Raw genomic sequence first — 17,935 nt, forward strand, 5'->3', positions numbered from 1 at the left:
AGCGCGTACCCGCTAACTAGCTAGCCATTTCACATCCGTTACACTCACCCCCCTTTCAACATCCTCCTTTTCCGCAGCAACCAGTGATCCGGGTCACGGCACCAATGTAACAGTATAACTTTACGTCGTCCCCTCGCCCCGACACGGGCGCGAACCAGGGACCCTCTGCACACATCAACAACGGTCGCCCACGAAGCATCGTTACCCATCGCTCCACAAAGGCCACGGCCCTTGCAGAGCAAGGGGCAACCCTACTTAAGTCTCAGAGCAAGTGACGTAACTGATTGAAATGCTAGTAGCGCGTACCCGCTAACTAGCTAGCCATTTCACATCCGTTGATGGATGATGCATCTGCTGATACTTTTGTCTTAGCATGGGGACGGTACTGGGCCAGCACTCTCTGTGAGGCCAGATCTCCTTTGATTTTGTCAAACGCTACCTGTTGCATGTGACCCCATGACCAGTCATTCTCTTTGGCTAGTAAGTCTCTCAGAGGTTTGGTTGTATCTGAGAACTGTGGGAGGAACTTACCCACATGTGGCCATGCCTAAGAAGGTCCTGACTTCAGCCACATTCTGGGATTTGGGCATATCTGTGATGGCGCTGATCTTCTCTGGGTCCGGCTCTATTCCAGCTGCACTGATTTTGTGTCCCAAGAACAAGACCTCTGATTGTGCAAAAGTGCATTTTTCATTGAGTGTCAGGCCAGTCTCCTGGAGTCGGGTCAGAACTGCTGTGAGCCTTACATCATATTCTGCTCTGTCCCTTCCGCACACGAGCACATCGTCCGCGTGGACTATGACACCACTCAGCCCATCCAACAGCTGGGACATGCGTCTTTGGAAATGCTCAGGACCGGAAGCGATTCCAAATGGCAAAACATTAAAATAGTAACGGCCAAAAGGTGTTATAAACGTTGTGAGTGCTCTACTCTCTGATGACAGCGGTATCTGCCAGAAACCTGAGCGGGCATCCAGCTTTGTGAAGATTTGTGAGCCATCCAACTGAGCCAGTGACTGCTCCACTGATGGTAAGATGTGTCTCTCTCTGCAGAGTGCCTCATTCAATTTAGTCATGTCCACACAGATCCTTATTTCCCCATTGGCTTTTGGGACCACCACCATCCCTGCACACCAGTCTGTGGGACTCTCTATTTTAGACACCGCCCCAATTTCTTCCATCCTCCCAACTCTTCCTTTACTCTGGCCAATAAAGGGATAGGCCCCCGGCGGGGGGTGGTAAGGGCATAGGGGACAGCATCCTCTTTCAGGCAGATTTTGTAGTCACCTTCTATCCTTCCTAGACCAGAAAACACTTTTGGGAATTTCTTTTTGATAACCTCACCTGGGTCCTCCAGTTCGCTCACTCTCTCAATGAGTTGCAATGCTTCAATTGCTAGCAGCCCCAGCAACGGTCTGGCTAGAGAGTCAATGACGAAGACAGGCTGGATGGCACTTTTGTCTTTACTCTCCAGTTTAATCACCAAGTGCCCTACCACTGGTAAAATCTTATTACTGGGCCCGTACAGTTTTTTGTTTGTAGAGAGCAAAGGGCCATCTCTGCTATAGCTATACAGCCTAGTTGGGATAGCTGTCACTGCTGCCCCAGTGTCTAGTTTAAATGACACAACCTCCCCATTGAGTTTAATGTCTGAATGCCAGCCAGCATTGTTTTCCTTTACTTCTCCCAGAAAGATGCTGTCCTGATGTACCTCCTCTGAGACCTCATGCATTTGCTTTAATCGACAGACAGCTGAAAAGTGTCCTCCTGTGACATTTCCTGCATTCCGCATCCTTTGCTGGGTAATCTTTCCATCTGTGGAAAGGGGATTTCCCACATTTGCGAGAAACACTTGAACTAGCTACTGGTGCTGTCTGTGATTGTTTTCTCCACGTCCGTCTCTGTTCTCTGTTCCCCTCCGTTTATTTAGCTCTGTATGAAAATGCATGTATTTCCTCACTCTCTTCGTTCTGCAAGGAGCTGCTGTCGCGCAGTATTGTCTGCTGTCTTTTTACTGTCTCCCTCTGCCTAACCTGGTTTACCGCTTTGGACAAGGTAAGCTGGGAATCCAACTAACTTTTCAGAAAGTGATATATTTCTTATTCCGACTACAATCCGATCTCGGATCAGCTCTTCCCTGAGCGCGCCAAACTGACAATGTTCTGCTAGTTTGTGAACAGCTGTGATAAAACTGTCAGTGGTTTCACCCTGCTCCTGTTTGCGCATATTAAACCTAGCTCTCTCAAAAATAATGTTGTGTCTCCCTACAAAATGCGTTTCAAAACAGTCTTTAACGGCACTGTAGTTAAGTTTCTCTTCCTCGGTCAACGTTGAAGCATTTAATATATCCTCGGCTTCATCACCCATAGAGTAGATCAGTGTATTAACTTGAAATGCCTCATTTTTCACGTTTAAGCCTGATGCTACCCTGTACCTTTCAAAGCGCCTGATCCATTTCGGCCAGTTTTGAATGTCCATACAAACAAAATTCTCCGGGGGACTAATGCGAAATCCGTCAGCACTAGCCACTGGCCTGTCCGTGTTTGCGCCAGAGCCCGTTGAACTTGGGAGTCGCAAACCCTGAAATCCCGCCAGCTTCTTCCTCTTGCAACATGTTGCTTAGCAGTAACTTACTCCTTGCTCGTTAGCTAGCAAAATAATGATATGCGCTGTTTTATCTCCAACACTGTGCCCTCCCTGCTTTTGAAACAGCCTGAATGTATGATTTACTTGGTACGTCCTTCACGTTTATGTGAATTTTAAAACCACTTCTGACACCATGTAGTGTGATCTAAAATAAGGACGCACGACAACGAGGTTCTATCTCCAGCCTGTTTATTAACCTAACCCTCGCATGTCCTACATAGGTACGGATACCCCCAAGGGACATCTTACTACAGTGCTCGTCCACATAATTACATTACCCAACCTCCCCCAGTAAAACTAATCCTGTCCGAATAGGGCACAATAGGACCGGGCCTATAGCCAGGACCGATCTTTGCCATTCTGTCACCGCAGGAGAGACCAAAAAATGTTGCCCCCGTAAACTAGAATAGTCCCAGTAAGCAAAGTGATGTTGAAAGTCCTCTAAAATACGTATTTTCCTGAAATTTAAGTTGATCTATTTAGGTTCTGAATGAAAGGTGAAAAGGTATTTTTCCCGACGTTTAAAATTTATATTTTCCATGATGCTGAAAAGGCATCTTTTCCGGACGTTGAAAAATGCGAATTTTCCAGATGTTAAAATCCGGTTAATTTTCGATTCTGAAGGAAATTTGAAAATAAGTAATTTATAGGTAGGTGTCTGTTTGGACCAAATCAAGGCCGTTCCAGACCGGAAAAAATCGTAACCAAACATAAACATCTATGATTGGTCTGGACAGGACCAAAAACGAATGTCCGTGGATGTGGAAATCAAGGCCGGGCTGGAATTGCACCCAAAAAAAGACGTCCAGAAGGCTTTTGCGTTGGTCCGTGCTTACTGATGTTGCCTGAAAATGAATTTTATGAATGCCTTATCTATGCTGTAAGCCTACCATTTGTAAAGACCAAAAAACTACTTACGACAGGATGAAAAAAAGATGTCGGCTCGTGTTTACTAGGGTGTAGCCATGTCTGCCTGCAATGGAATTTTATGAATTCCCATCGATGTGGTAGGCCCACCGTTTGTAAAACCGGCCATTGCATTGGATTTTTTTTGTCCGGTTTTCTGTGACAAATCAATTTCCCTATTTAAGCTCTGAGGAGTTCAGGCGTTATCGTGAGCCTATTTGCAATGTGTTTAACTTTACGGCGTCCCCTCGCCCCGACCCGGGCGCAAACCAGGGACCCTCTGCACACATCAACAACAGTCACCCACGAAGCGTCGTTACCCATCGCTCCACAAAGGCTGCGGCCCTTGCAGAGCAAGGGGAATCACTACTTCAAGGTCTCAGAGCAAGTGACGTAACCGATTGAAAGGCTATTAGCGCGCACCACCGCTAACTAGCTAGCCATTTCACATCCGTTACATTTACACAGCTGGAAATGCATAATTATTTATATTCGATACATTGTTTGACTGAACGTTGGTGGAGCGCTGCAGAGATGCGTCTCTCCAACAGCACTCTGGAGTGGCGCGCTGGCAATGGACAAGCAAAATATTTTGCGCCTCTGCCTTTGACAGTGGGTGGCATCAGCGCTCACCGAAAAAGCCCATATGCCACTGGTTGATAGAAATTGTCATTGTTTTTGTGCATAATTTAGGTTTTATCTGTTGTTGGTGTGTCTTGGTCAGTTTAGCTCAGAAATGCCGCCCTCGTAAATCTGCTGCCTAATCCTGTCTAATGAGCCTATAGCGTATCATAATCACCTTAATAAATTGGTTATAACAAACTCTGAACACCGTAACACATGTCACAGCAAAATATGAATGCAGAGGACGTGACAAATGGGAATATTTATAGGTTGCTCAGGAGGTAACTGGAAAGTCGGGTGTAGAATAAATGTGACTAATTGTGGAACAATGTAAAGAACTCTAAAGTAGAGGCATACCAGAGAGTATGTAATGTATTTTTGTTGTGCCTTTTTATTAGAGCAAAGACTAACAGTAGCATTCATTTATGAATGCTATTTCAGAAATGGAACGGTTTATTTATTGCTTAAGGTAATTATTCATGGCTCGCTTTATTTTATTTTCAAACTAAATGAATGATTAACTTGTATGCTTTGATGACATGAAAGAATCAATGATTGATTGATACAGTAGCCTATAGAAGTATTGAAATACAGGTGATATTAAGACTAAACAGGATGTGCTCTAAGGTCTACAGCTTGATGGTGGTTATACAAGGCTGCTATACTAAGCCTACTAATGACTTTACTTAAAATTATAATAGTAATAATGAGATAAAGGAAAAATAATCATTATTTTAAATTATTTTTGGAACAGAGGCTGTTCTAACGGAGGCTGTTCTTTACTGTAAAAGGCTGTAAAGCCTTTTACAGTAAAACGACGATTTAAAAACAGCCAAATTTGTTTACTTGACATGTCGTTGCATGAGGTTTGGTGCTTACGGAGTCAGTAGGCTATTAAACACTCAAACAGGCAACAGAAGCAGGATCTGTCTTATTTCTGTAGATATATTGACGATTTATAAAGCCAGGCACATTTAAGTTAGGATATTTATTATAAACCTAATTATGTTTGGGTTTCATTTCTCCTCACTTTTCTTAGACAATAAGGCAAGGGCTGTTTTCTCATCTCCTCATTCTGCTGCTGCCTCCGCGGTATTGTTCTCAACACCAATATGCTGGTTAACTTTGCTATTATGCACATAGCAACATGGTCTAGGAAAAGGTGCCAATTCAACAGCGCACTGATGGTTTTCAGAACCGTGGACAGCGACCGCTATCCAAAGAGGGAGAGTGCAATTGGTATAAAATAATATTTTTATTGGTGTTGCACAATGGTTCTTATGTAATATAATCATATACAATTTCAGTAGCACGTCTTAGACTGATGGACTGTGCCACACCCACGGCCTCCATAATGGATCAGTCCACTCAGACAGGAGCAATTCAGACAGGTTTCTTGTACACCATGATATTTTTTTGGCTACTGCTCGACTAAGGCTGTTGGACGACCAAGATTTCTTATCGACCAAACAATCGACCAGTCTACTAAATTGGGTCAGCCCTAATATAGAGTGTTCATAACAAGGTCACATACTGTTAATTAATTGCACATTGAAGCCCCCAAGGAAATAATTTCCTTCCATACCTTGTAATTTCACAGCTTGACTATATATCAGACAAGTCCGGTCAATAACTAGTTCGATCACAGATAGTGCAGTACAGTTGTTTTGTACTAATAACGACTTATTTGAGTTCTATTCGAATGTTGTATTGAGTAACCAAACTCCACGTTCAACATTTTCAGTGGCATTTTCTCACATTCCAAGTGCTAACACATCAGACTTCCTCCTTTCCTGTCATTATTTACATTAGGGGGAAAAAGCCAGCCCTGTGGATGCTTCAGTTTCAATAATTGAGGTAGGCTACTTTATAAAGAGGTCTTATGGACCTGTATGAGAAGTGACTCACTACTTAAGCATAGGGCAGTCACTATTGAGAACCTGCATCATATTTGCATAATACTAACCTATTACAAGAACTTCCTGTCATGCCTCCTTTTCAAAGGCCTCCAATAAAAATGATCTTGCAGTTCTGATATTTCAAGGGTCCTGTTATGTCTTGAAGCAAACACAAACTAAGAACGGGAGGTTGACTGTCTAATGGAGTAGGGTTAGGCCACATTGCTCCCTAATGGGCTTAGATTGGACAGAAATGCCTCACAATCAGCAAGAAACTAAACACACTATCTAAACACAAAAAAAGTGAGACCTAAAAAGCCCAAATTGTTTTCCACGTCATACTCCACTAGGGCTAATATTGTAGCGTAAAATGAAGTGAAGAGATGTATAATACACATTTGTGACACACTGAAGCCTCGTAGAACCTCATGGCAGACATCAATACTGTGTTCACATTCAAATACATGACCTTTTTGGGGGGATAATCACCCATTATGAGAAGATTTGAATTATTGTCTGTAATGAAGCTGCCGTGCCCTGCCATATATGGTATCTTATCATTGATCTGAATTGGACTTTTCCCTTTGCCAGAACATACAGTAGTGGAGGAGAGACAAATGTGTGCAACAAAATAATGACATTTGTTTTAGACATATAGGCATAGGCCTGTTTGTCACCTGTCCTGTATTTATTATGGATCTTCCTCTGGTCCAACAAAATTTCGGGTCCAACAAAATGAAGGCAGTAAAAACATTACAATACAGTCACAGCAGATTTCACAACATGTTAAGTTTGTGCCCTCAGTCCTCTACTTTACTACCACATATCTATAACACAAAATCCATGTATGTTATCGTGTGTTTGTATCTATGTTTGTGTTTCATCACAGTCCCCGCTGTTCCATAAGGTATATCTTTTTTTATCTAATTTTGCTGCTGGCATGAGTTACTTGATGTGGAATAGTGTTGCATGTAGTCAAGGCTCTGTGTTGTATTGTGCACCTTCCATAGTCTGTTCTGGACTTGGGGTCTGTGAAGAGACCTCTGGTGGCATGTCTTGTGTGGTATGCATGGGTCTCCGAGTTGTGTGCCAGTAGTTCAAACAGACAGCTCGGCTGCTTTTAGTTTTTGAAATATTTAGGACTAACTTATTCCTTGCTACCCATTCTGAAACTGCAGCTCTTTAACCTCTCTAGGGTACGTGAGACGTTAGCGTCCCACCTCTTCGACAGCCAGTGAAAGTGCAGGGCGCCAAATTCAAAACAACAGAAATCCCATAATTAAAATTCCTCAAACATACATGTATTTTACACCATTTTAAAGATACACTTGTTGTAAATCCAGCCACAGTGTCCGATTTCAAAAAAGCTTTTCGACGAAAGCAAACCAAACGATTATGTTAGGTGAGTGCCTATTCACAGAATAACACAGCCATTTTTCCAGCCAAAGAGAGGATTCACAAAAAGCAGAAATATAGATAAAATTAATCACTAACCTTTGATGATCTTCATCAGATGACACTCATAGAACTTCATGTTACACAATACATGTATGTTTTGTTCGGTAAAGTTCATATTTATATCCAAAAATCTGAGTTTACATTGGCGCCTTACGTTCAGAAGTCACAAAACATCCTTTGATTTTGCAGAGGGCCACATAAATTTACAGGAATACTCATAATAAACATTGCTAAAAGATACAACTGTAATGCATGGAATTTTAGATGCACTTCTCCTTAATGCAACCGCTGTGTCAGATTTCAAAAAAGCTTTACGAAAAAAGCAAAATATGCAATAATCCCAATCAAGACACAAATATATCCGCCATATTATGCAGTCAACAGAAGTCAGAAGTAACAATATAAACATTCACTTACCTTTGATGATCTTCATCAGAATGCACTCCCAGGAATCCCAGTTCCACAATAAATGTTCGTTAATGTCCATCATTTATGTCCAAATTCCTCCTTGTTATTCTAGCGTTCAGTACACTTTCCAAACTCAAGACGCGCGGACAGGTCCAGCGAAAAGTTAGTTATATTACAGTCCGTAAAAACATGACAAACGAAGTATTGAATCAATCTTTAGGATGTTTTTAACATAATTCTTCAATAATGTTCCAACCGGCGTATTCCTGTTTCTTCAGAATTGTGATGGAACAGAGCTCGCTCTCACGTGAACGCGCATGGTCACTTCATGGCAGACCTGACTCAACCCTCTCTCCTTCGGCCCCACTAAACAGTAGAGGCATCAGACAAGGTTCTAACGACTGTTGACATCTAGTGGAAGCCTTAGGAAGTTTAACGTTACCAATATCCCACTGTATCTTCAATAGGAGCTGAGTTGAAAATCGACCAACCTCAGATTTCTCACTTCCTGGTTGGATTTTTTCTCAGGTTTTTGCATGCCTGATGAGTTCTGTTATACTCACAGACGTCATCCAAACAGTTTTAGGAACGTCAGAGTGTTTTCTATCCGAATCTACTAATACTATGCATATTCTAGCTTTTATGGCTTTGTAGCAGGCCGTTTACTCTGGGCATGCTTTTCATCCGGATGTGAAAATACTGCCCCCTACCCCAAAGAAGTTAAGCGTTGCGGACATTTCAGTCACTGTGGTAACTGATGTGTAGAGTCATCCGCATACATAGACACACTCAAAGCCACTGGCATGCTGTTAGTAAATATTTGAAAAATATCTATTTATGTGTTTAAGGTCTTATTAGAAGTGTACAGTGGCTTACCACCTTAAGCGTCTAACCTTTGCACTTAGGCCTGCTGTATGCCATAACAATGATGAGCGGAGATTTTAGCTTTGTGCTAATTGGACCAAGAGGTGTTAATCAGAAATCCCTTTACAGGAAATGTTATAGATATTTGAACTGAAGTCAAATTTAAACTTAAGTTTATTGCTCGTGTACACATATTTGCAGATGTTATCGCAGGTGCAGCCAAATGCTTATGTTTCTAGCTTCAACAGTGCATTAATATCTAGCAATACAATATCCCAAAAAATATGAAATGTCAGAACAAGCAATGAGCAAAAATGTTTCAGTCCCAGTACTTTTGGAGCTCACTATGTCTCTATATACACTACATGACCCAAAGTATGTGGACATCTGCTCGTCGAACATCTCATTTCAAAATCATCATGGGCATTAATATGAAGTTGGTCCCCCCTTTTCTGCTATAACGGCCTCCACTCTTCTGGGAAGGCTATCCACTAGATGTTGGAACATTGCTGCAGGGACTTCAATTCAGCCGCAAGAGCATTAGTGAGGTTGGGCGATTAGGCCTGGCTCGCAATCAGCGTATCAATTCATCCCAAAGGTGTTCGATGAGGTTGAGGTCAGGGCTCTGTGCAGGCCAGTCAAGTTCTTCCACACCGATCTCGACAAATCATTTCTGTATGGATCTCACTTTGTACATGGGGGCTTTGTCATGCTGAAACAGGAGAAGGCCTTCCCCAAATTGTTGATTAAAGTTGGAAGCACAGAATAGTCTAGAATGACATTGTATGCTGTAGCGTTAAGATTTCCCTTCACTGGAACTAAGGGGCCTAGCCCAAACCTTGAAAAACGGCCCCAGACAATTATTCCTTCTCCACCAAACTTTACAGTTGGCACTGCATTGGGGCTGATAGTGTTTTCCTGACATCCGCCTAACCCAGATTTGTCCATCAGACTGCCAGATGGTGAAGCGTGATTCATCACTCCAGCGAAGGCTGCTCCGGAGTCCAATAGCGTCGCCCTTTACACCACTGCAGCCGACACTTGGCATTGTGCATGGAGATCTTTTTATTTTCTTAGGGGATAGATCAGCGTAAAGCTTCCATCAATGTAATTGTCTGTATCATTTCCAATCCCCCATATCTTTTTTTGTGTGTTCCTTCAGAAAGTATTCAGACCCCTTGACCTTTTCCACATTTTATGTTACAGCCTTATTCTAAAATTGATTAAATAGTTTTTTACCCTCATCAATCTACACACACAATAACCAATGCTGACAAAGCAAAAACAGGATTTTTGAATTTTTTGCTAATTTATCAAAATAAAAATATCACATGAGTATTCAGACCCTTTACTCAGTACTTTGTTGAAGAACCTTTTGGCAGCGTTTACAGTCTTGAGTCTTCTTGGGTATGTTCAGATGTTCAGGAGTCTTATGGCTTGGGCTTGGGGGGTAGAAGCTGTTTTGAATCCTCTTGGACCTAGACTTGGCGCTCCGGTACCGCTTGCCGTGCGGTAGCAGAGAACAGTCTATGACTAGGGTGGCTGGAGTCTGACAGTTTTTAGGGCCTTCCTCTGACACCCCGTCTGGTATAGAGGTCCTGGATGGCAGGAAGCTTTGCCCCAGCGATATACTGGGCCGTACGCACCTCCCTCTAGTGCCTTGCAATCGGAGCCGAGCAGTTGCCATACCAGGCAGTGATGCAACACGTCAGGATGCTCTCGATGGTACAGCTGTAGAACCTTTTGAGGATCTGAGGACCCATGCCAAATCTTTTCAGTCTCCTGAGGGGGAATAGGTTTTGTCATGCCCTCTTCATGACTGTCTTGGTGCGCTTGGACCATCTTAGTTTATTGGTGATGTGGATGCCAAGGAACTTGAAGCTCTCAACCTGCTCCACTACAGCCCTGTCGATGAGAATGGGGGCGTGCTCGGTCCTCTTTTTCCTGTAGTCCACAATTATCTCCTTAGTCTTGATCACGTTGAGGGAGAGGTTGTTATTCTGGCACCACACAGCCAGGTCTCTGACCTCCTCCCTATAGGTTCTCTCGTCGTTGTCACTGATCAGGCCTACCACTGTTGTCATCGGCAAACTTAATGATTGTGTTGGAGCCGTGCCTGGCCGTGCAGTCATGAGTGAACAGGGAGTATAGGAGGGGAATGAGCACGCACCCCTGAGGGGCCCCGGTGTTGAGGATCAGCGTGGAGGATGTGTTACCTACCCTTTCCACCTGGGGGGTGGCCCGACAGGAAGTCCAGGATCCAGTTGCAGAGGGAGGTGTTTAGTCCCAGTGTCCTTAGCTTATTGATGAGCTTTGAGGGCACTATGGTGTTGAACGCTGAGCTGTAGTCAATGAATAGCATTCTCACATAGGTGTTCCTTTTGTCCAGGCTGGAAAGGGCAGTGAGGAGTGCATCATCTCTGGATCTGTTAGGGCGATATGCAAATTGGAGAAGGTCTAGGGTTTCTAGGATAATGGTGTTGTGAGCCATGCCCAGCCTTTCAAAACGTTGTTCATTTGCACAATATCTCTCGTTCACATTTGCTTGTGAATGTCCAAACTCACCCGATCTTACATTCGGTAGTGCCTACCTAATATATGTATGAGCTGGATTGTTTATTTTTTTATTATTTTTTATTTTATTTTACCCCCTTTTCTCCCCAATTTTCGTGGTATCCAATCGCTAGTAATTACTATCTTGTCTCATCGCTACAACTCCCGTACGGGCTCGGGAGAGACGAAGGTCGAAAGCCATGCGTCCTCCGAAGCACAACCCAACCAAGCCGCACTGCTTCTTAACACAGCGCGCCTCCAACCCGGAAGCCAGCCGCACCAATGTGTCGGAGGAAACACTGTGTACCTGGCCCCCTTGGTTAGCGCGCACTGCGCCCGGCCCGCCACGAGTCGCTGGAGCGCGATGAGACAAGGATATCCCTACCGGCCTAACCCGGACGACGCTATGCCAATTGTGCGTCGCCCCACGGACTTCCCGGTCGCGGCCGGCTGCGACAGAGCGTGGGCGCGAACCCAGAGACTCTGGTGGCGCAGCTAGCACTGCGATGCAGTGCCCTAGACCACTGCGCCACCCGGGAGGCCCCGGATTGTTTATTTTTGTTTGTGCTCGTTAGCATATCTAGCTAGCAGCCTCAATGGAAATGCGCAAATACTTGTGCTAAAGTTGTTAGCATTCTGGTAATAGACGCCCAATGGGCTTTGAGTTTTTGGTTCCCCCTTGTGTATTAAACCGGTAATACTGTATATCCAGGGGTGAGAGATGGACGGTATGACAATATTAAATCAAGCTTTATTTATACATTTCAGACATGGAATGCAACGCAATGCGCTTTACAGGAAAAAACGTATTAAAAAAACAATGTAAATAAAAGCTGAAATATTTACTACACAACAAACATAATATAAAAATGTCTGACATGTATTGAGGTGCACAATCTTGGATTGATTTAAAAACCAATTTAATTCTAAAACTCACAAGCAGCCGGTGCAAGATAATGTGTGCTCTTCGTCTGGTCTTGGTCAGTATCCATGCTGCAGGATTCTGTGTTTTGCAGTTGACCACTGGCTTTCTTGGGTAGACCAGACAGGAGAGCATTACAGTAGTCAAGTCTGCTTGTAATAAAAACATTGAGTCTCTATCAGCCTGAGAGAGAAACGGCCGCACCTTGGCAATGTTCCTCAGGTGGTACAAAGCTATTTCGGTCACATTCCTAATGTGTGATTTTTAAGAAATTTAGTTCAGAATATAAAATAACACCTAGGTTTTTTTACCTGGTGTGTAATGTATGGTACCAGTCAAAAGTTTGGACATATACTAATTCAAAAAAAAATTGAGGGGAAAAAACCTTAGCAATTTTAGAATAAGGCTGTAACGAAACAAAATGTGGGTACTTTACAAATGCACTGAGCATATAAAGTGGGTAATACAGTATGTAAACATGATTAAAGTGACCAATGTTCAATGAATCTATGTACATGGACAGCAGTCTCTAAGGTTCAGGACAGGGTCCTGGGCGGAGGCTGGCTATTGTGGCTATTTAAGTCTGATGCTCTGGAGATTGAAGCTGTTTTTCAGTCGCTCAGTCCCAGCTTTGATAAACCTGTACAGTTTCCTCATCCTAGATGGTAGTGGCCATGGCCTTGATGATCATCTTTTCTTTCCTGTGAAGGGTGCTGTAAATGTGCTGGAGGGCCCCCGGTGATGCTTTGGGCTGACCGCACCACCCTCTGGAGAGCCTTGCGGTTGTCGGTGGTGCAGTTGCAATACCAGGCGGTGATGCATGTTGTCAATGTGTGGAGTGACAATTTCAGGTCCTCAGTTTTGTTCACGCCAAAGAGCTTGATGCTTTTGACCCTCTCCATTGCAGCTCCGTCTATGTCGATGGGGCGTGCTCACTGTGTCTCCTGTAGTTCACAATCAGCTCCTTCGCTTTGTTGACATTGAGGGAGAGGTTCCTGGCACTACTCCACCTGGTATCTCACCTCCTCCCTGTAGGCTGTCTCGTTGTTGTTGGTAATCAGGCCTACCACTGTTGTGTCATCAGCGAGCTTGATGATTGAGTTGGAGACATGCGTAGCCAAACCGTCATGGGTGAACAGGGAGTACAGGAGGGGTAGAAGCACACACCCCTCGGGGGCCCCTGTGTTGAGGATCAGTGTGGCGGAGGTGTTGTTGCCTACCTTCAACACTTAGGGTCGGCCCTTCAAGAAGTCTAGGACCCAGTTGCACAGAGAGGGGTTCAGTGATGAGCTTGGACGGCTCTATGGTGTTGAAGTCTAAGCTGTAGTTGAACAGCATTGCTTGAATGTCTTATTCACGTTGGCCACGGAGATCGTGATCACACAGTCCTCGCGAGCGGTAAGGGCTCACGTCGGCGGCTCTTTTTTTCCCTCGAGGCGGGCAAAGAATGTGGTTAGTGTTTGAGTGAGGTGTCGGTGTCTACGACATGGTTGGGTTTCTTGGCAATTTCTCTCATGGAATAGCCGTTATTTCTCAGAACTAGATTAGACTGAGTTTCAGAAGAAAGATCTTTGTTTCTGGCCATTTTAGAGCCTGTAATCTAATCAAACCCACAAATGCTGATGCTCCAGTTACTCAACTAGTCTAAAGAAGGCCAGTTTTGTTTCTTTAATCAGCACAACCGTTTTCAGCTCTGCTAACATAATTGAAAAGGGTTTTCTAATGATCAATTAGCCTTTTAAAATGATAAACTTGGATTAGCTAACACAACGTGCCATTGGAACACAGGAGTGATGGTTGCTGATAATGGGCCTCTGTACCCATATGTAGGTATTCCATTAAAAATATGTAGTTTCCAGCTACATTAGTCATTTACAACATTAACAATGTCTACACTGTATTTCTGAAATGTTCCATACACACAAAAAGCTTATTCCTCTCAAATGTTGTGCACAAAGTTGTTACATCCCTGTTAGTTAGCATTTCTCCTTTGCCAAGATAATCAATCCATCCACCGGACAGGTGTGGTATATCAAGAAGCTGAATAAACAAGCCTAGTGTTGAAATAGGAATTGTGTTTGTTACTAGAGCTACAGATTTGATCATGAACACTGAGACCTGCTGTGAGAATATTCATTGAGCAGGATCAACAGATTCTCTTGATCGTTCATATGATCAGTTTGCCAGTGCAGCTTAATACAGAGATTCTTTCTGCACATCTTTGTCCACCTGGTTCTCCCTGGAAACATAAAAAAATACACGTCTCGATTTCACCTACTAGTTTCTATGGCAACATAGCTGTTTTGGGGAGGAGAGCTGTACTCCACTTCTCTTTAAGAAAAGCAGAATTAAAAAGGACAGAATGAGATGAAGAAAGACCGAGAGCAAAATAGTTGGCGGAAAACATGAGTGAATGCTAGAGAAAGATATATTGGCGCGGGTTACCACAGCAAGCTGTTGTGCAGGATATGACTTCTGATGGTTATTTTAATCTGTTTGCTCCTGTTCTATATTTACTTTTTCGTTTGAGTTTCTCAGATGCAAGGTTCCCCTTATCTATTGTGAATTTCGTATTTTTGCGTATTTTGTGTTATATTTGTGTGCATGCATGCGTATGTGATGCATTTGTGTGTGCACCTGTGTCCAAGTACATGCACTTTACGTTCAATTAAAAATGGTACTGTAAAATAGTGACTTTTGTTTACAAGATCAATATGTGATATAGAAATAGTGTGTAATGAAAACCCTCCTGATTTCACAATATGGCTACTACATTTCAAGCATCTCCATCTCAGGAGGGAGATGCGAGGAAGAACAGCTTGCTCTATCACTTAGAGAGCGAGATGTAAATAAAGGGAATACTGTAGTCTGTTTGTTCTTTTACAGGGGGAGGGAGACACATGGAGGAACTGCTTATCTGTTCTATTACACAGGAGAGATGCAAATAAAGGAACAGCCTGTTAGCTTCAATGAGGGCGACATAAACTAAGGAACTCCGTTAATTTGAATTTACAAGGAAAACGTCACAAAGAAATGGCTCCGGTGTGCTAGTGCAGAGGGAGGGCATCAGAAGTAAAAGGAACAGCTTGTTGATTTGACTGGAGGGAGGGTGTCACTAATAACGGAACAGAGGGATGGGGACGCAGAACAGCCTTGTTGACATTTCAGGCCATGTGACCAGAAATGCAAGTGTCAGTCGTGCAGCTGAAAAATGTATTCGTTTTTTTTCTCTCCTCTCACTTTACCCCTCTCGTTCTTTCGTTTGTTCTTATTTTATTCCCTTTACTTTCCTTTACTAGTATCAGTTCCCAAATATTTAAGGATTTATGTCACAAAGTCTGCTTGACTACCTATTGGGGTCAGTGATGGAAAAACTAGCAGCCGGTTCAAATGTGATATTAGAGCAACCATAGGATGGCTCAATGCATGACCCAAATGCAGTAGGCCTTTTCACATAGTCCTGTATTTTCACATAAGGACATCTCTGTTGGGTGTTTGAATACTGCCTTGTACAAGTTGTCAGTACAGTGATCATTGTGACTTACCAATGAGCAATTGTTTGTAAACACTGCTTGCCTGTGTTGGTCTTGTATTCTCTTCACAAGTGTGTAGCCTATATGAATGAGTGGTTGACATTATTTCTCTCCTCTCTACTGGTCTCTAGCCCACGGGGTACATGGAGGCTGCCCTGTCCTACAGCACCATAGAGGACCTGCAGCTGCTCTCCTGGGATAACGCCCCCAAATACTGTGTGCAGCTCAGCTTCCCCGGGGGCACCGTCCTCCTGCAGGTATGTTCTGTCTCCCTCCCTCTTCATGTCACGTGTGTGTGTGTGTGTGTGTGTGTGTGTGTGTGTGCTAATCATGTATATTTTACTTGACTGACTGTGCCCTAACAGGCAGCCAACAGCTATCTGCGGGACCAGTGGTTTAATTCTCTACAGTGGAAGGTAGGATTACTAAGTTGAATTATTCATTGGTTTGTGTTCACGGGGGTTCAACAAGATTCACAGCACTTTGGGCAGAGATTTTATCTGTAGGCTACACAGAACGCTGCATACATTTCCTTCATGCATTTTTGCATTGGTTTGATAAGCACATAAAACTGGATCTGTATGTGAGTATGTGTGTGCCTCTTTATTTCCAACCAGAAAAAGATCTATAAGTACCGTAAGGTTCTGAACAACCCGAGTCGCTGGGAGGTGGTTCTGAAGGAGATCAGATTGCTGGTGGACATGGCCCTGACCTCTCCCCTGCAGGATGAGTCCATCCACCAGGCCCCGCTGCAAATCATCTCCACCCTGCTGGCCGATGTAGGCACACACACACACACACACACACACACACACCCCCCAAACTACACACACCTGCTACTGGGAGGTCAGCTCAAAACCCACAGATGTCTGCTGTTTGGCAGAATCAAAGTTGTTTGGGAGTGTCTCTATTACATTTGTTTGTCTGAGCTCTCTGTTGCTGATCATACCAGTCTTATTTCTGTTGTCCCCTCTTCCTCCTCAGAACACCAACCTCAGCACTCAGGACCATGAGAACATCATAGTGGTGAGTTTAAAGTTGCTGTTGTAGTGTGATGGTGGATTCATCTGGATGTGTTTGTGTGCATACCCCATGGGTCCTGGTCACTAGATATGGGATGTTGCAGCTCTCGAGGTACAGTTTAATGGACACTTTTTACATGGGAGCAGTTGCTCACCTCATTTACCTGCCCTGGGGCGAATTACGAGCTAAGATGATGAGAGAATTATAGGTACACCTGTGTATTTTTAGGGTGACTTCTGCAGTAACTCTTGGGAATTACAGGCTAGGCTTAAGCTCTCGTGGACATATTATGTAAACATAAATGGTTGAGCATCTGACCAAATTATGCATGATTTTAGTTCTGGCTTAACCGAGATTAGGCTAGCACTCTTTATTCACCCATGGCTGGTTGCTGGCGAGTTTTTCAAGTTTTATCAGCAGCTTGCAGCTTCCTTCTCGATAATGCAACAATAACAATAAGAAAAGATAATAATACGAACATGAAGTAAATGTCTCAGTAGAATAAAATATTTTTTTTAGCATAAGTACAATACAGATAGGCACAATTTATAGTCCAATATTTACACATGTTTTGGGGAAGGGGGATTGGGGGCAAATGTTTAAATTGTGTGGTATTTGGCAATAATAATGAGTCTGGTAGCAGCAGTTGTAGTGTGTGTAGCGTGGATGTGTGCATGTCTGTGAGGGTGCGTGCGTGAGAGAATGCATGTGCGATTAGGTACGGAGAATCAAAGCAGGTGGTCGGTTCAGTTATCGTGTTCACCAGTCAGATAGCTTGTAGTACTTTAGTTTATTTTTTGTACTTTTGTCCCTTTTTATCCCCAATTTCGTCATATCCAATTGGTAGTCTTGTCCCATCGCTGCATCTCCCGGACTCAGGAGAGCCGAAGGTAGATAAGGATGCACGAGGATGCATGACTAAGTGAGCAATCTGCACCAAATGTGTTGGCGCAAACACTGTACAGTTGGCGACCGAAGTCAGCGTGCATGCGCCCAGACCAGCCACAAGGAGTCGCTAGAGCGCGATGGGACGAGGACATCCCGGCCAGCCAAACCCTCCCCTAACCCAGACGACGCAGGGCCAATTGTGCGCTGCTTCA

General features: G+C 43.7%; 1 protein-coding gene across 1 annotated transcript in view; it reads left to right on the plus strand.

Annotated features, from left to right (window-relative positions):
• The window catches only part of LOC139530059 (C-Maf-inducing protein-like), a 46,878-nt gene that overhangs the window by 18,054 nt on the left and 10,889 nt on the right, over positions 1-17,935 (plus strand). Inside the window, exons 2-5 of the mRNA XM_071326108.1 lie at positions 15,944-16,069; positions 16,178-16,228; positions 16,430-16,591; positions 16,797-16,838. Coding sequence (XP_071182209.1) covers positions 15,944-16,069; positions 16,178-16,228; positions 16,430-16,591; positions 16,797-16,838 — 381 coding nt within the window. The remainder of the gene's footprint in view (positions 1-15,943; positions 16,070-16,177; positions 16,229-16,429; positions 16,592-16,796; positions 16,839-17,935) is intronic.

Source organism: Salvelinus alpinus, chromosome 9, assembly GCF_045679555.1.
Source record: "Salvelinus alpinus chromosome 9, SLU_Salpinus.1, whole genome shotgun sequence".
Taxonomy (NCBI): Eukaryota; Metazoa; Chordata; class Actinopteri; order Salmoniformes; family Salmonidae; genus Salvelinus; species Salvelinus alpinus.